The sequence below is a fragment of the Colletotrichum higginsianum genome, chromosome 1 (genome assembly GCF_001672515.1).
Source record: "Colletotrichum higginsianum IMI 349063 chromosome 1, whole genome shotgun sequence".
NCBI classification, from domain to species: domain Eukaryota; kingdom Fungi; phylum Ascomycota; class Sordariomycetes; order Glomerellales; family Glomerellaceae; genus Colletotrichum; species Colletotrichum higginsianum.
The window spans coordinates 1,748,680-1,761,472 of record NC_030954.1 but is presented as its reverse complement, the minus strand read 5'-3'; the positions used below and the strand labels follow the sequence as shown (position 1 = coordinate 1,761,472).

Sequence of the window (12,793 nt, the reverse complement as noted above, 5' to 3'; positions counted from 1 at the left end):
ACTTTCGGCGAGGTCTAGCATGTTCGGAAGCTTTATCTTATCACCACGTGGTCCATGCGCATGACGAAATGCTGGAAGGCGCGGGCAGCCCTGGTCATGCTTCCACAAACCTAGGGACGTACCATTGTGGTATTCATGAGAAGCAAAGGGAGAGACATGGGTGAGAGGCGGAATAGGCATGCCATAAATAGAATGTACCTCGATGGAAAAGGCATCTATGCGGCAAGTTGTTCATGCGATTGCTCTTCATGCTCGTAGTCGTTGGAGTTCAGTGACATTCGATGTCGGTGATATGCACCTCAATGTGGGCGTGGAAATGGGGATTCCATCCGGATTCCATTTGGGTTCCATCAAGGAGAGGGTCTGGCCCCGGGTTATCGGAAGCACTATTTTCCGAACAAATTCGGACTGTTATTTTCCCTTCGAGTTTTTTCCCTTGCTTTTCAATTTCACACCGCCTGCCTGAATCAGTAGCCTAGGAGATTCAAACAGCGATTGGATCCACTATCACTGATCAGGACTAGCGCGCAAGAGGGTTCTCGGTTAGAGGCCCTATACACAGGAATTTCGTCAATTTCCTGCTGCTTCTCACGAATCGACAAGCCAGCGCTACCTCTGAACGAGAACCAACCACTTCTTCTTTTCGTTCACGATCCCCTATTCCCGCTAACCACCACAGCCCTCAACGAGGACCGAGAGCAACCATGTCGGCGAAGACGGAATCCACGACCAAGAAGTTCGGCTCGTCGACTCGGGTCGTCCCCGCCCCCTCCCAGAAGGCGCAGAAGTGGTACAACGCCGACGATGAGCCCGAGGCCAAGAAGGTGAGTTCTTGTTCACAATCCACAAGTGTTGCACTTGTTGCACTCGCGACGGGGAAGGAGAATTGTCATCACGAGCGGTCTTAAGGGGACATCCGAGGAGGAACTTGGCAATCCGAGCGCAACTTTTCCGAAATTCGACGCAAAAGACTTCTCAAGCAAATTCGGAACGAGAAGGAAAAGGACGCAACGTCAACAACGATCACGCAATCGCAATCCGACACGCACACCAGACAAACGAGACATGGGAGGAAGACGCTCGTGATTCGAATGACATATCCCTCCGCAAGCAGATGCAACACACACAAAAGGAGGCGACAGCGATACTGACTACCCGTCAACATAGGTCCGCAAGGCCGTCCGTCCCTGGGCCCCTCGCAAGACCCTCCAGCCCGGCACCATCCTGATCCTCCTCGCCGGTCGCTTCCGCGGCAAGCGCGTCGTTCTCCTGAAGACCCTCGACCAGGGTGTCCTCCTCGTCACCGGCCCCTTCAAGATCAACGGCGTCCCCCTCCGCCGCGTCAACTCCCGCTACGTCATCGCCACATCCTACAAGGTCGACGTCTCCGGCGTCGACTCCCAGAAGATTGAGGAGATCTCGCAACCCAAGTACTTCACTGCCGACAAGGCCAAGAAGCAGAACGGCGAGGACGCTTTCTTCAAGCAGGGAGAGAAGCCCCAGGTACGATACACCACACAAACATACAGACGGCAGGAACCCTTTGGCTGGCATGCAGGGGTCGATCTGATATGAACGAACGGGAAACTGACTAGTTGTGCCACTTGACAGAAGAAGGAGATCAACAGCAGCCGTGCGGCTGACCAGAAGGCCGTCGACAAGGCTCTGCTCGCCAGCATCAAGAAGGTTGACATGCTCGCCTCCTACCTGGCGAGTTCCTTCAGCCTGCGCAAGGGTGACAAGCCCCACGAGATGACCTGGTAAACAGTCCTTTTCCGGCTGGTTTGATCTGGGTTCGTTGACGTGTGGTGTTTTGTTCCGCCTGTCGCCGCGCTGCTTTCGTGACTGAAGGGTGGCAAGGCTCGGAAGGGAGAAAAAACTCGGGGAAGGGAAATGGGAACAAAAATAAGAACAAACTTTTTTCTTCGACCCCAGGTTTTTTTTGCGGTTGAGAATGTGGTTGTTGTAGACGACGAAGAACTTATGGCTACGGGCTGGGCTGGTTTTGCCAATTGCATTTGGAAGTCGACGGCATCGGTCACATTTGGCGTCTGTAATGAGGTTCTTCAAATCCAACACACAAAGAAGATAAAAACATCTGGTCCACGAACACGCACTCAATTCGTCAATCACTTACCTACAGACCCCCCCCCCCTTGAAAAAGATCCCTCACCAAATTGAAAATGTCAATATTTGAAACGAACAACAAGCCGAATTACAGACGTGGACTGATCAGTTATGGAAGGAAATGAAATGTCACTTCGTCTTCACATACTTGCCTTCACAGCTTGGCTTGCTGTACTGCGGGGACCCTCTATCTCGGGTACTTGATTCGATGTTTTCGGTGACATTGGTATTAAGTGTGTTTTTTACAATTGATGCCGCCCCCTTTTCTCTCCTTGCGCGCGGTCGACTGGAGAGCCCTTTATAACTTGGCAGCTGACGTATCGAGGTGTACTGAGTTTAGTCACAACTCGCGATCGGCCCAGCTCTGGATCATGCCGACTGGAGACGCCTCGTAGTGCTTCAGGCTGACCTTGCCCGACGCCTCATCCAGGAATGTGTTGGCCTGAACGAAGACCTTGCGGGGTTGCTTGTTCTTCAGAACAACGTTCCTGGCCTTGGTGCCCCAGAAGTCCATATCGACATTGGTCATCTCCTTGTAGAATGCAGTGCCGTTCTCGACGTCGGCGGTGACCTTGTACACGTGAAGCTTCTGGAGGTACTTGCCCACAGCTGTGAAGAGTCAGAATCATTCTAGTACTTGTACGGTGTTATACGTCGCCAACAACTAACCATCGCGACCAGTGGTCAAAATCTTGGAGCGGTCCAGCTTGATCTCAAGGTCAGACAAGTCGTCGTTCTTATACTCCAACTTGCAGAAGTCATCACCAGCTTGAAGGAAACACTTTGGAAAGGTCAGGACAAGTTTAACCGTCAGAAGACATCGTCGCTACTGACCTGCAGGATAGAGAAGCGAGCCTGGGAGTGCGCTTGGCCCCATTTCTGGCTCTTGGGGTCCCACATCTCCAGAGAGACAAGGCCGGCACGGGCCATCTGGAGGTAAGCAGCGTATAGGACGTTGCCGGCCTCGTTGTTGATGTCCGTGGTTCCGTCGCCGAAGCCAAAGATCTTGAGAACGGGAAACTCACAACTAGACTTACGTCAGCATGGGAAATGTGAGTGAGGAGAAGCTTATCATCATTACCCAAGATACATGGCCACAAGCTCAGCACGGCACTCTTCGTACGAAGCTGCGAGGCTGCCGAAGACAGATCCCCAGGTCTGGCCAGGCTTGTACCACGTGGTGACAGGCTTGTTGGTCAAGGGGCTGACAGGGGGGTTTTTCTCGTCGAAGTTAAAAGTTCCAGGAGAGGTCTCCTGGAGCAGCTTTCCACAGCCGTGGCCTGATACAGTCAGTGATTATCGAGATTCAACATCGCGGAAACTCACCAGTCAGCTCGTGGAGGCCAACCTGGACCTCAAATGCAGGGTCCCTGTACTTGTGGTACAGCTCCAGGTCGGCTTCCGAGATGAACGGAATCTTCTCGTTGGGAGCCTTGGCGCTTAAGACGTTGCCAAGAGAAACATTCTTGAAGCCCTCTGTCTGTCTAATATCATCGTAATTGGGGCTGAAATGGTGTCAGCGTTGCCCCAGAGTTGTGCGACAAGAGAAAGGGGCACCAAGATTGCAACCACTTACATGTTGATGCCAGCAGGAATGCCCGAGCCTAGAAACCAATGTCAGCGCCATCGGGCGACCTTGTAGGTTACACATACCGGCAAAGGTCAAGACTTCGAGAGAGGTAAAGTCGGGCGAAAGAAACTTGTCTTTCTCGAAATCCTGGCTCCAAGGAAGGAGAGGGATTAACTTAGGTGCAGAGGACACAAGCTCGCCGAAAGCACGTGTACGTTCAACTGTGACAAGTTGAGCAATCAGAATCTTTGTAATAGGCTCTTACAAAACTTACGGTTCACAACTACAAGTCGTCAGTATTCTGTCCAAGAAGGGATGGTGAGTGTACGTGCCTGAAGCGAAGCCCTCCCACTCCCCACGAATACCAGCGGGGTCTCTGTAGGTCTCGATGAAACCAATGTTTGATTCAACCTAGTCCAGCGTTACTTTGGGTCTGCTGCGTGCAATACGTGTCACCTACCATGGGGCCCTTGTCTCTGATCCAGTATCTCTGACTGTCCTTGAAGTCAAGCAGAGAGCCGGATGAGAAAGACTTAGCGTAGGCCTCGTGCATCTTCGCCTGGATCTCGTTGCTGCTGTTCTCCTGTGCCTTTTTGATATATTCGGAAATCGCCTTCATCTCCTCGGCGTAGTCGCCGTACACCAGCTTGATCGTCTTACCTGTGAGAAGGTCGCCTTCGAGCTGGAACTCGGTCTCCTTGCCGATATCACCCCCCTCAGTGGGAACACTGGTGACAGCAGACGCAATAAGAAGCTCAAAGGAGCCCTCCTTGGTCTTGCGGAGACGGGTATTCTCGGGGAGAAGACCCTTTTTCTCCATCCATGCAGACACGGCCTCGATTTCATTCTGGGTGATGTGAGGTGAGTCGGGGTAGTAGGTAGTCATGTGGCCCTTGTCAGGGTATCCGAGGTGCATCAGAGCCTGCTTGTCGGAGCTGAAGATGGCGCCATTTGTCGCCTTGTAGAAACGCTCAGCCTTGGGCGAGGTGGCAGCGAAAGCAGCAAAGGTCTTCTCCTCGGCCCTGGGGATGAACTTGGCGTCGCCGAAGCTCTTGTAGTTACCATTGTTCCCCAAGAACTGGGCAGCATACTCAAGGAAGTATGACAGTTGAGTCTCGTCGACACCGGCCTTCTTGGCGAGGCTGTTCCAGTCGCCTCCACTCGACTTGTGCAAGGCAATGATGAAGTCGTAGATGGGCTCCGACTCCGGGGACAGCTGTCTGAGCACGATACGGCTACCAGCAAAGGAGGCTCTGGGGGTCTCATTTAGCTCCCACGCCCCATAAAAGCTTGGCGCGTCCGGTTCCAGAGGTCTTGGTAACATGGCGTCACGGGAGGTTTGGACTCCTTACTTGCTGATAAAGTGCGCGTAGCGCTTCTGCTTGTCGGTGAGGGGCTCGAAGTGCTTCTCGATCTCCAGTCTCACGACCGAGGGCGGCGCGTCAGCCAGGTAATGGGTGAGCTCTTGGGCGTTCATGGTGGAAAATCTCTGCCGGCAGGGTTTCGCAAGTAAAGGGAAGTGGTTTCGCAGTCTGACGGTCTTGAGAGAAGTGTGAAGTGAGGGAGAGGCAGCTCGCAAAGAGGTCAGTCTCTGGAGGGCGGAAATGGATGAAACCCGCATGAGGAGTCGAAATGATACGGCACTGGTAATTGGTCACTGATGAGGCAGGTGCTGCGGATGAGCAGACGACAACTGTGTTCAGGCGCCGCCCAGCAGCGGGGAAAAGCCACATGAGCTGCGTCGACAACTTGTCTATTCGCACAGGGGGTGAGCCACTCTCTGTAGTCTTTGGAAAGCGAAGCTACGTGTACCGTGTGGCTTACAGTGCCTTCTTGGCCAGTGATTGGCTGAGAGGACCGGTTCGGGAAACAGCCTGTGAGGGTAAACCATCTAGCCTGTGAGACCCCCAAAGCCTCAGAAACATGACCACCTCCCCAAACAGGCATAGAGACAGCGGAGGACATTGGAGCTTCAGCCACAATGAGGGGCATTTCAGGCACTTTTGTCAATGAGACGACTAGTTTGTATACGAAGCTTGCACGAAAACAGAAGGAGGGGCGAGTGAGAGAAAACATCAAAAATAGTCAATCACACGAGAACAACTCATTACACACAGTCGAGCGAGCTGGCGATGATGTCGTTTATAAACACACTGTGCCCCACAACGCTCGGTAGCTAACCAGTATGTGCGTGGGGGTCTGGTGGGGGTCAGCCTACAGCTGACGAAGATACCTAGCATTAAGTGAACCGATCGGAACAAGATTCAGAGGTTATGAACTAGTAGAGAAGCGAAAGCTTTGTTGTAATCGGGCCCAAATAAGTCTTAAAAGCCTCCGCCACTGTTTCATAGCCTCTGAATGGCGGCAAGTGGGTGGCTCATTATCACGACTTGGTCTAAGACTCGGACGCTTGTTTCGAGAGAATAAGTGATAAATCTTGCTACGGGGACACTCCATTGCAGAGTCTGACCTATGGTGATGATGACCGTCCTACGTCTGGTGATTTTATAATATTGCCGTGCAAGATCAACCGTGTACCATTTGCACAATAGAGCAGTCCCAGTTAGATGTTGGCGAACATCGATGGCCTGACGCAATTTGTTCACCCCTAGATGTCGCGCTGCTCACCGAGATGATCCAGCCAACGTCCGCAAGGAACCCTCGCAAACCGCACCTGTCATGTATCCCTGCCTGCATGGCCTTGATGGCCAATGGGAGACTTCGCGGGGATCGGCATGCTTGCGCGGGCAGGCTGCATAGGCAGGCTGCAAAGCACCCAAATTGAGTCTTGCTTGCAGGTAGTAATGACTAGGTTTAGTATGTAGTGATATGTGACGTGGATCACCTAAAATGGTTACATGACAGCCTTTGGTGTCGGTGCTGGTTTGCATGATCCAGAACATGTGAGAGGAAACTGGTGGCAAGAGCGGCTTTGCAAGGTTGCTATTGTATGGAACTTCGACTGGAAAGATGCACGTTGGTCGGTATAACAGCCGTCACATGGGCTTGCGTACCAAGCTTTTAGAGTAGTCGAAGCGTGTCATCAAGCACGGAAAACAGGAGAAAGCCTTTCCTACTCTCGCGATGTCAACGCATTAGAAGAAGACTGTACGCGGCGCTGGAAACCATCCGGGGCCGTGCTCTTTGAAAACAAGAGAAGCGGGAAACGTTTGAGTTTGGGCGGTATTCCGGCAGCATCACATAGACGCCAGCCTGTTATTACGTTGGACGGGTGATATAAAGGCCTATGGTTTACTGCATGACACGTAGTTTTGTATTTTCACCAACTACGAATATATCGGCGATGGATGCGGGCATGGGCTGTCGCTGGCCGCAGAAGCACGTTGACTCGGCCGGGAAGAGGGGCCGACAGGCGCTGCACATCGAATTTGGCCGAATTCTCGCCCGGGTAACTAAGGAGAGATTCCGGGCCTCGGAGTGTTCGGACCATTTGTCTTGGCGTCTCGTAGCCCAGGGAGGCCAGCTTCAGCGCCCATGAAACCGAACACGGTGACATGGATTGATCAGACCGAGGAGGGTCACCGGGGAACATCCCCCGTGCTGCCGTAGGTAGGTCCAAGAGGGGCATTGAACAAGTTTCAATCCTCGCCTTGCCGACGTTGTTGGCTGTCGGCCCTGACGAGGGGGTTACGTCCGGAGTGTCAAATCGAGCGCGGTATGTTGGTGTACCTGTGTGCTATCTCATGATGGCCCGCCCTTGCTATGCATATCTATCCGTCATGTCGCGCGCATCGACTCTGTTGCCTGACGGGACTTCGTCACGGGCGGTCTTGTTTCTGACCTGATGCGTTGCAGTAGCTGCTGCTGTGCAGTGCGCCCTTATGACCAGAGACGATTGATAATCTCACATTGTTGGAAGGCGAAGCCAGAGTCGTCGCACCACGATTCAATTCGACTAGTCAGGTTCACGGACAGCAGGGCAGTTTTCGACTGGAGTTGACTGCAGCGCTGGACTGATGCACTGTTGATTACATCCAACAGCTGGGGATATTTCAGCACACCGATCAAATAAGGTGATACTCATGCTTGACGGAACGAGGCTGATGTGAGGGTGAGTTGACTTTCATTCTGATTAACACAGCAAGCAGCATTCCGTCCATCCCGACCAAACTCTGGTGGTGTGGGGTTTGGCTTCGAGCACACGTCACGAAATCTGCAGCCGGGTTCCCCGCGCAATGGTTGGGATGAATGGCAAAGGCATCGCCGTGCGCGGAGTGGTCTGGGACGCTGACGCTATGTTCAGTGGGACGTCAGCGCGGTGTGTAACGATAGACCGTTCGAGGTCAAAAGCCGAGCCGATGCTTTGAGACAGATGTGTCACGATGCATCAGCCGCCACGTAAATTTGAAAACCCGTCTACCCCCACCGGGCAGCAAGTCAGCTGCCTCGTGACAATTCACGAGAGCGGTGAGAGACCGACGAACGGAACTGTATCGTACCCGGTCGTGCGTACTGGTACCAAGTGGTACGGAGAAGAGCATCCAGACTTTGGAAAAGCAAGGCGAAAAGACCCCTTATCCTTGTTCGCTCGCGTGTTGGATTCTCATTCCCCTGACCGTTGGGTTGGGTTCACTGTTGGGGAGCGATTGATCCACTTGGAGAAGGCGGTCGAAAAGGAATTGGAGTCTTGGAGAAGAAAGGGAAACGGGCACACACCCAAAAATCCGAGGGCTGGAGCGAAATACAGCAAGCAACCCCGTGCTTCGATAGTTTGCAGCCATGCCAGGACCACAGGCCTAGCGGAGTTTTGCGGAGGGAAGCCCTGTAGGCTGTAAGAAAAGAGTGGATGAAGGAGGCCAGCTGTGGAGGGAAGCCTGGCCGTTGGAACGCATTCCGAATGGCTGGAACCAAGTCAGTGTCACGGCTGAGGGACTGTGCTGCAAAACCACATTTTCCAGCGAGGTGATGGAGTCGTGGTGCGCAGTGCCGGGCTTGCGCAGGGCGTCATTCCCACTCGGAACTCCAGCCGAGCCGAGGAGAGGGGGCTCGACAAGGCAAGGTAAAGTACGGGTAGACGCCGGAATCGAGCATCTGCACCTCACCTCAAGGTTGATGACGGGAGCTCGGGGTGCCAGATACTTGTTGTGCTACGTACTGCCGCTTGGCCCTGCTGGGCCGAGAGCGTGGAGTGCCGTCTCGCGTCACGGACTGGGTGGATGGACAGTGCAGTCTGTCCCTGGTGGAACGTCTCTCTTGGGTCGCATCACGGCTCCCCGCCTTACAACAACACAGTGTGGTGTTTGTCGTATTTCTGTGGACGAGCTCGTGACCAACTCTCCGGGTCGGTCCAGCGCTGGGCTGCTGAAGCCTCGTTTTCGACGACTGGCGTCGAGGACGCGGCGGCTTATGTCCGTTAGATATGTGTGGTTCGTCAACCTGCAGTGGATCAATTGGAGTTGGTATGGGGCGGTTAGCGAGAACCAAAGTTTGATGGCTCTCCAGCTAGAAGATGGATTTGACAGATTGGTCACGTTCGTCATTTGCCATGTCCCATACACTCTCGTCGCTGAGCACGTTGCTGAGAAGTACCCTGGATCTCGGGATCAAGACACGGAAGGAGCCATGAAGTCGGGGTAGGGAAAGAGAGCGGGAAGCGGACTGCGCCGACCCATTTGCGTGCCATCCATCCTCATGATGTAATAATAGCTCTTCGGTGCTTGCCCGAAAGCACTCGTCTTCACTTTCCCTCTCTTTACCAAACCAGGGACCAGGGATCAGGTCTGCCGACCGAACTGGAGCTCTGCACCACTGTCCGCTGTACCTACCTACCTACCTGTGTATACTATCCGTACCTCCTTACAGTAGCTATACTGGAAGGTACTTTGTAGGAAATTGGCCCGGTTTTGATTTTCGAACAGGAGTCGGACATGTCATTTCCAATCGATCCAAAGAGAAGCTGTCATTGTTGAGCTGGCCGAGGTTCCGATCCCATCGCCACCCTCCCTCCATAACCTCGCACCAGCCATTGGACTCGCCCAGCTATCCTATCCCCCTACCCCGTCAATCTTCTGGCCCATACGTAGAAGGCACTCAGACTGCCGGGTGGTGGCTGCTGCAGGCCTTCCATGGCAATCATGGCTCGCCCGTATATCCGTACGGAGTATCTGCTACCACGTTGCAATGTTTGTCTCCTCTCTTTCTGGTTCATACGTTTCCGAGGTTCACTGGCCGTTATCGGACACTTTTCCCTTACCGAGACGGCGGGAAAACGAGATTGTCGAGGGCCGATATTTTTTTTCTGCGTGTCGAGTGACCTCGCTTCTTCTCTCAGGCCCCTGCCCAATTCAGGCAATTATCTCCTAGTGCCTGTTCTAGAAAAAGTGCGTCCCCCCACGCTGGCCAGAGTACCCACTTCCTCTCCCCCTCCCTCCTCATTCTGTCTCCCCGCCATTTTGGATTCTTGACCCTTTTCCATCCTTAGCATCGTCATGTCCTTTGCCCCCCGGCCAACTGGATTTTTGCATCTTCCCCGTCCTCCGTCCTCCCCGGGCCCGCGATACAGGTCCTGCTATTGCCACTCTTCCTTGTCCGTAATAACACCCCCCCCCCCCCCCCCCCCCCCCCCCCCCCCCCCTCCCTTCACACACCTTCTTCTTTTTCCTTTTGGCCCTCGCCCGGCTATGGCAATGCTTGACCTCTTGCGCTGAACAATTACTTTTCCTTGACACTCAACCCCTTACGACCCATGTTCGTCGCGGGTTTTTCGCAATCCACGATACAAGTATGCCGCATGCATGCTTGCAGCCACCCGACGAGCGATATCTGTACCCTAGGACTGCATACACACTGTGTCCTGTACATCGTACACAGTTGCGGCATCGGCAATACTCACCACCACTCTGCGCCCATCGATGGGCTGTGGCCATCGTTGCCGATCTGACTTGCTGTTTCGTCACAACACAAAACCAACATTCTCGATTTGATGACAGGATTGCTCAACCCACAAGTGTGGTGGTCTGGCTCCATAAGTCCATGTTTGGGCGAGTCTCAATTCAGACTGAAAAGCAAAGGTGATGTCGGTAGCCGGCGCTGAGCGGTCGCTCGCTCCCAAAGGCCGACCATCTTTCTTACGGATTCCCGTAGCGAATGCGCGGGCGCCTATGGCACTCTTCGAGCTTCTACCAATAACTAGGTACCTTTGAAATGCTTCCATCCGCATTCAATACCTGCCCGAGACCGCAATTTTCAGTCTTCCACTCGTCCCACGTTTCCCCCGGATGCCACCCCTTAGCATTTGGATCCCGCGGAGAGAAAGTATCTAGCGGCTGTACCGGTACTTGGGAGACGGCAGCCAGGACATTTGGGTGCAAGGACAGGAGTGCTTTGAGACGCACCCCATGGCGTTGGAACGAAACATCGACCTGCTGGGTGTGGAGTACGGATTTCTCCCCGCCGGGCGCATGCATCATGCCCATTGGGTATCGTGACGGCCAGAGCACGCCGTCATTTGAAAGCCGGGCAGTGACACCCCCACCCCCTGCTCACTACCCTTGCCCAAGAGAAGTCCGCTGAACCTGGGTCCAGGTACAGGAACTTGCTGAGCGCTGCCAGTGTTTTAGCTGCCGTCAGGCACCCTCCCCACCCCTTGTGTGTGCCGGTTGGAAATTTTACCACATATAAAGTATAAGACAAAGCCCGGCGATTTGCTCCGTCACCTGCCTCTCTCGCTTGTACTCGATTTGTCCTTCCAACTGGAAATAGCAACCAAAGGCCTGCCACTTCTATCTTCTCTAATCTGTTTCGTATACTGGATCACACGCATCACGCAACTGTTCTGTTGTCTTGCCATTCACTGTCCGCCTCACCGTGTCCATCTGCGGATTATGCGATAGCATCACAGCCGGCCCTGTTCCGATTACAACACATACAACCACAGTGTCATCCAACATCAACTATCTCACACGAAGCCATGCTCTCATACGACTCCCCCATGTCTGTGAACGGACAGCCTCCCAATTCGCCCTCTGGCCTCACAAATGGCGTGCAACAGGCTGTCGCCTCCAAGACGCAACCCAGAGTACCCGGAGTTCCGACTTCTGCAAACAACGGCGCACATGTCAACGGATCTCTCCACACCAAGTATCACCACATCTGGCTAGTGACTGGCCCTGCTGGCTGCGGAAAGACGACCGTCGCCGAATACCTCGCCCAGGCTCTGAAGCTTCCCTATATCGAGGGCGACAGTGTAAGTGGAGAGAACCACCTCGTATCCCGAACCCTGGCTGACTCGCGGATGAAAGTTCCACCCCCAAGCAAACATTGAGAAGATGGCCAACGGCATCCCCCTGACCGACGCCGACCGATGGGACTGGCTCGTTGCACTGCGCGAAGAGTCGCGCCATCAGCTGGCAGCGGGCTCCGACGGAGTCGTCCTCACCTGCTCAGCCCTGAAGCGCAAGTACAGAGACGTCATCCGCGTCGCCGGATACTACGACCGCTCGATTCTGATCCACTTCATCTACCTCTCGGCCTCAGAAAATGTTCTCGTCCAGCGCGTTATAGCTCGCAGTGCTGCGACCAACCACTATATGGGCGCCAACATGGTCCGCAGCCAGTTCCAAACCCTTGAGCCCCCTATGGCCGACGAGACAGATGTCATCAGTCTAGACGTCAGCCGCTCCCTCGAGGAAGTCCAGCGCGATGCTCTGGCCAGCGTCAGGGCCGCGATGGAGGAAGAGGAGGCATGAGCTGTCAGATTTCTACACAGGCGCACTTTGATCGGGTTTCTGCGAATCATCCTACGGGATCATGGAGTTACGGGCATAGAACTATGAGCGTTGGCTTTGGTTATTCACGGCGTCAGCATTGGGATATGGTCTACAATACCGCTGGCTTCAGAAAGCCAGCCTGCATACAGCACAGTTTACGGGGCCCAGGAGGGGCTCGGGCTCCTAAAGGAAAGCAACTGGCGTCTTTTAAGGGCACGCATCACGTAGCCCAGTCAGCTGGGGTGGGGTTGTTGCACCGGAGGACGACGACGACACATGACAGTACGGGATACTATGTTGCGAGCCGACCTTAATGGGGGTTGGCCATCAAATGCGAACGTAGCAATGGGATGAGCTGGCGCTTGTT

The 12,793-nt window shown here is 54.0% G+C and overlaps 3 protein-coding genes across 3 annotated transcripts; 2 read left to right on the top strand and 1 right to left on the bottom strand.

The window, feature by feature from the left end:
* Positions 1 to 704: 704 nt before the first annotated feature.
* CH63R_00538 (60S ribosomal protein L6) lies at positions 705 to 1,764 on the top strand (the record flags this gene model as incomplete). Its single annotated transcript, XM_018295513.1, has 3 exons — positions 705 to 824; positions 1,168 to 1,503; positions 1,612 to 1,764. The coding sequence occupies 3 exons, from the start codon at positions 705 to 707 to the stop codon at positions 1,762 to 1,764; spliced, it is 609 nt and encodes a 202-aa protein (XP_018163875.1).
* A 703-nt stretch (positions 1,765 to 2,467) lies between these two features.
* On the bottom strand, positions 2,468 to 5,174 carry CH63R_00537 (Peptidase family M49; the record flags this gene model as incomplete). Its single annotated transcript, XM_018295512.1, has 10 exons — positions 2,468 to 2,736; positions 2,797 to 2,908; positions 2,962 to 3,154; positions 3,209 to 3,407; positions 3,454 to 3,632; positions 3,704 to 3,731; positions 3,781 to 3,918; positions 3,985 to 4,108; positions 4,158 to 5,010; positions 5,050 to 5,174. The coding sequence occupies 10 exons, from the start codon at positions 5,172 to 5,174 to the stop codon at positions 2,468 to 2,470; spliced, it is 2,220 nt and encodes a 739-aa protein (XP_018163874.1).
* A 6,453-nt stretch (positions 5,175 to 11,627) lies between these two features.
* On the top strand, positions 11,628 to 12,405 carry CH63R_00536 (Thermoresistant glucokinase family carbohydrate kinase; the record flags this gene model as incomplete). The annotated part of the gene is made up of 2 exons (XM_018295511.1): positions 11,628 to 11,903; positions 11,959 to 12,405. The coding sequence occupies 2 exons, from the start codon at positions 11,628 to 11,630 to the stop codon at positions 12,403 to 12,405; spliced, it is 723 nt and encodes a 240-aa protein (XP_018163873.1).
* Positions 12,406 to 12,793: the final 388 nt, after the last annotated feature.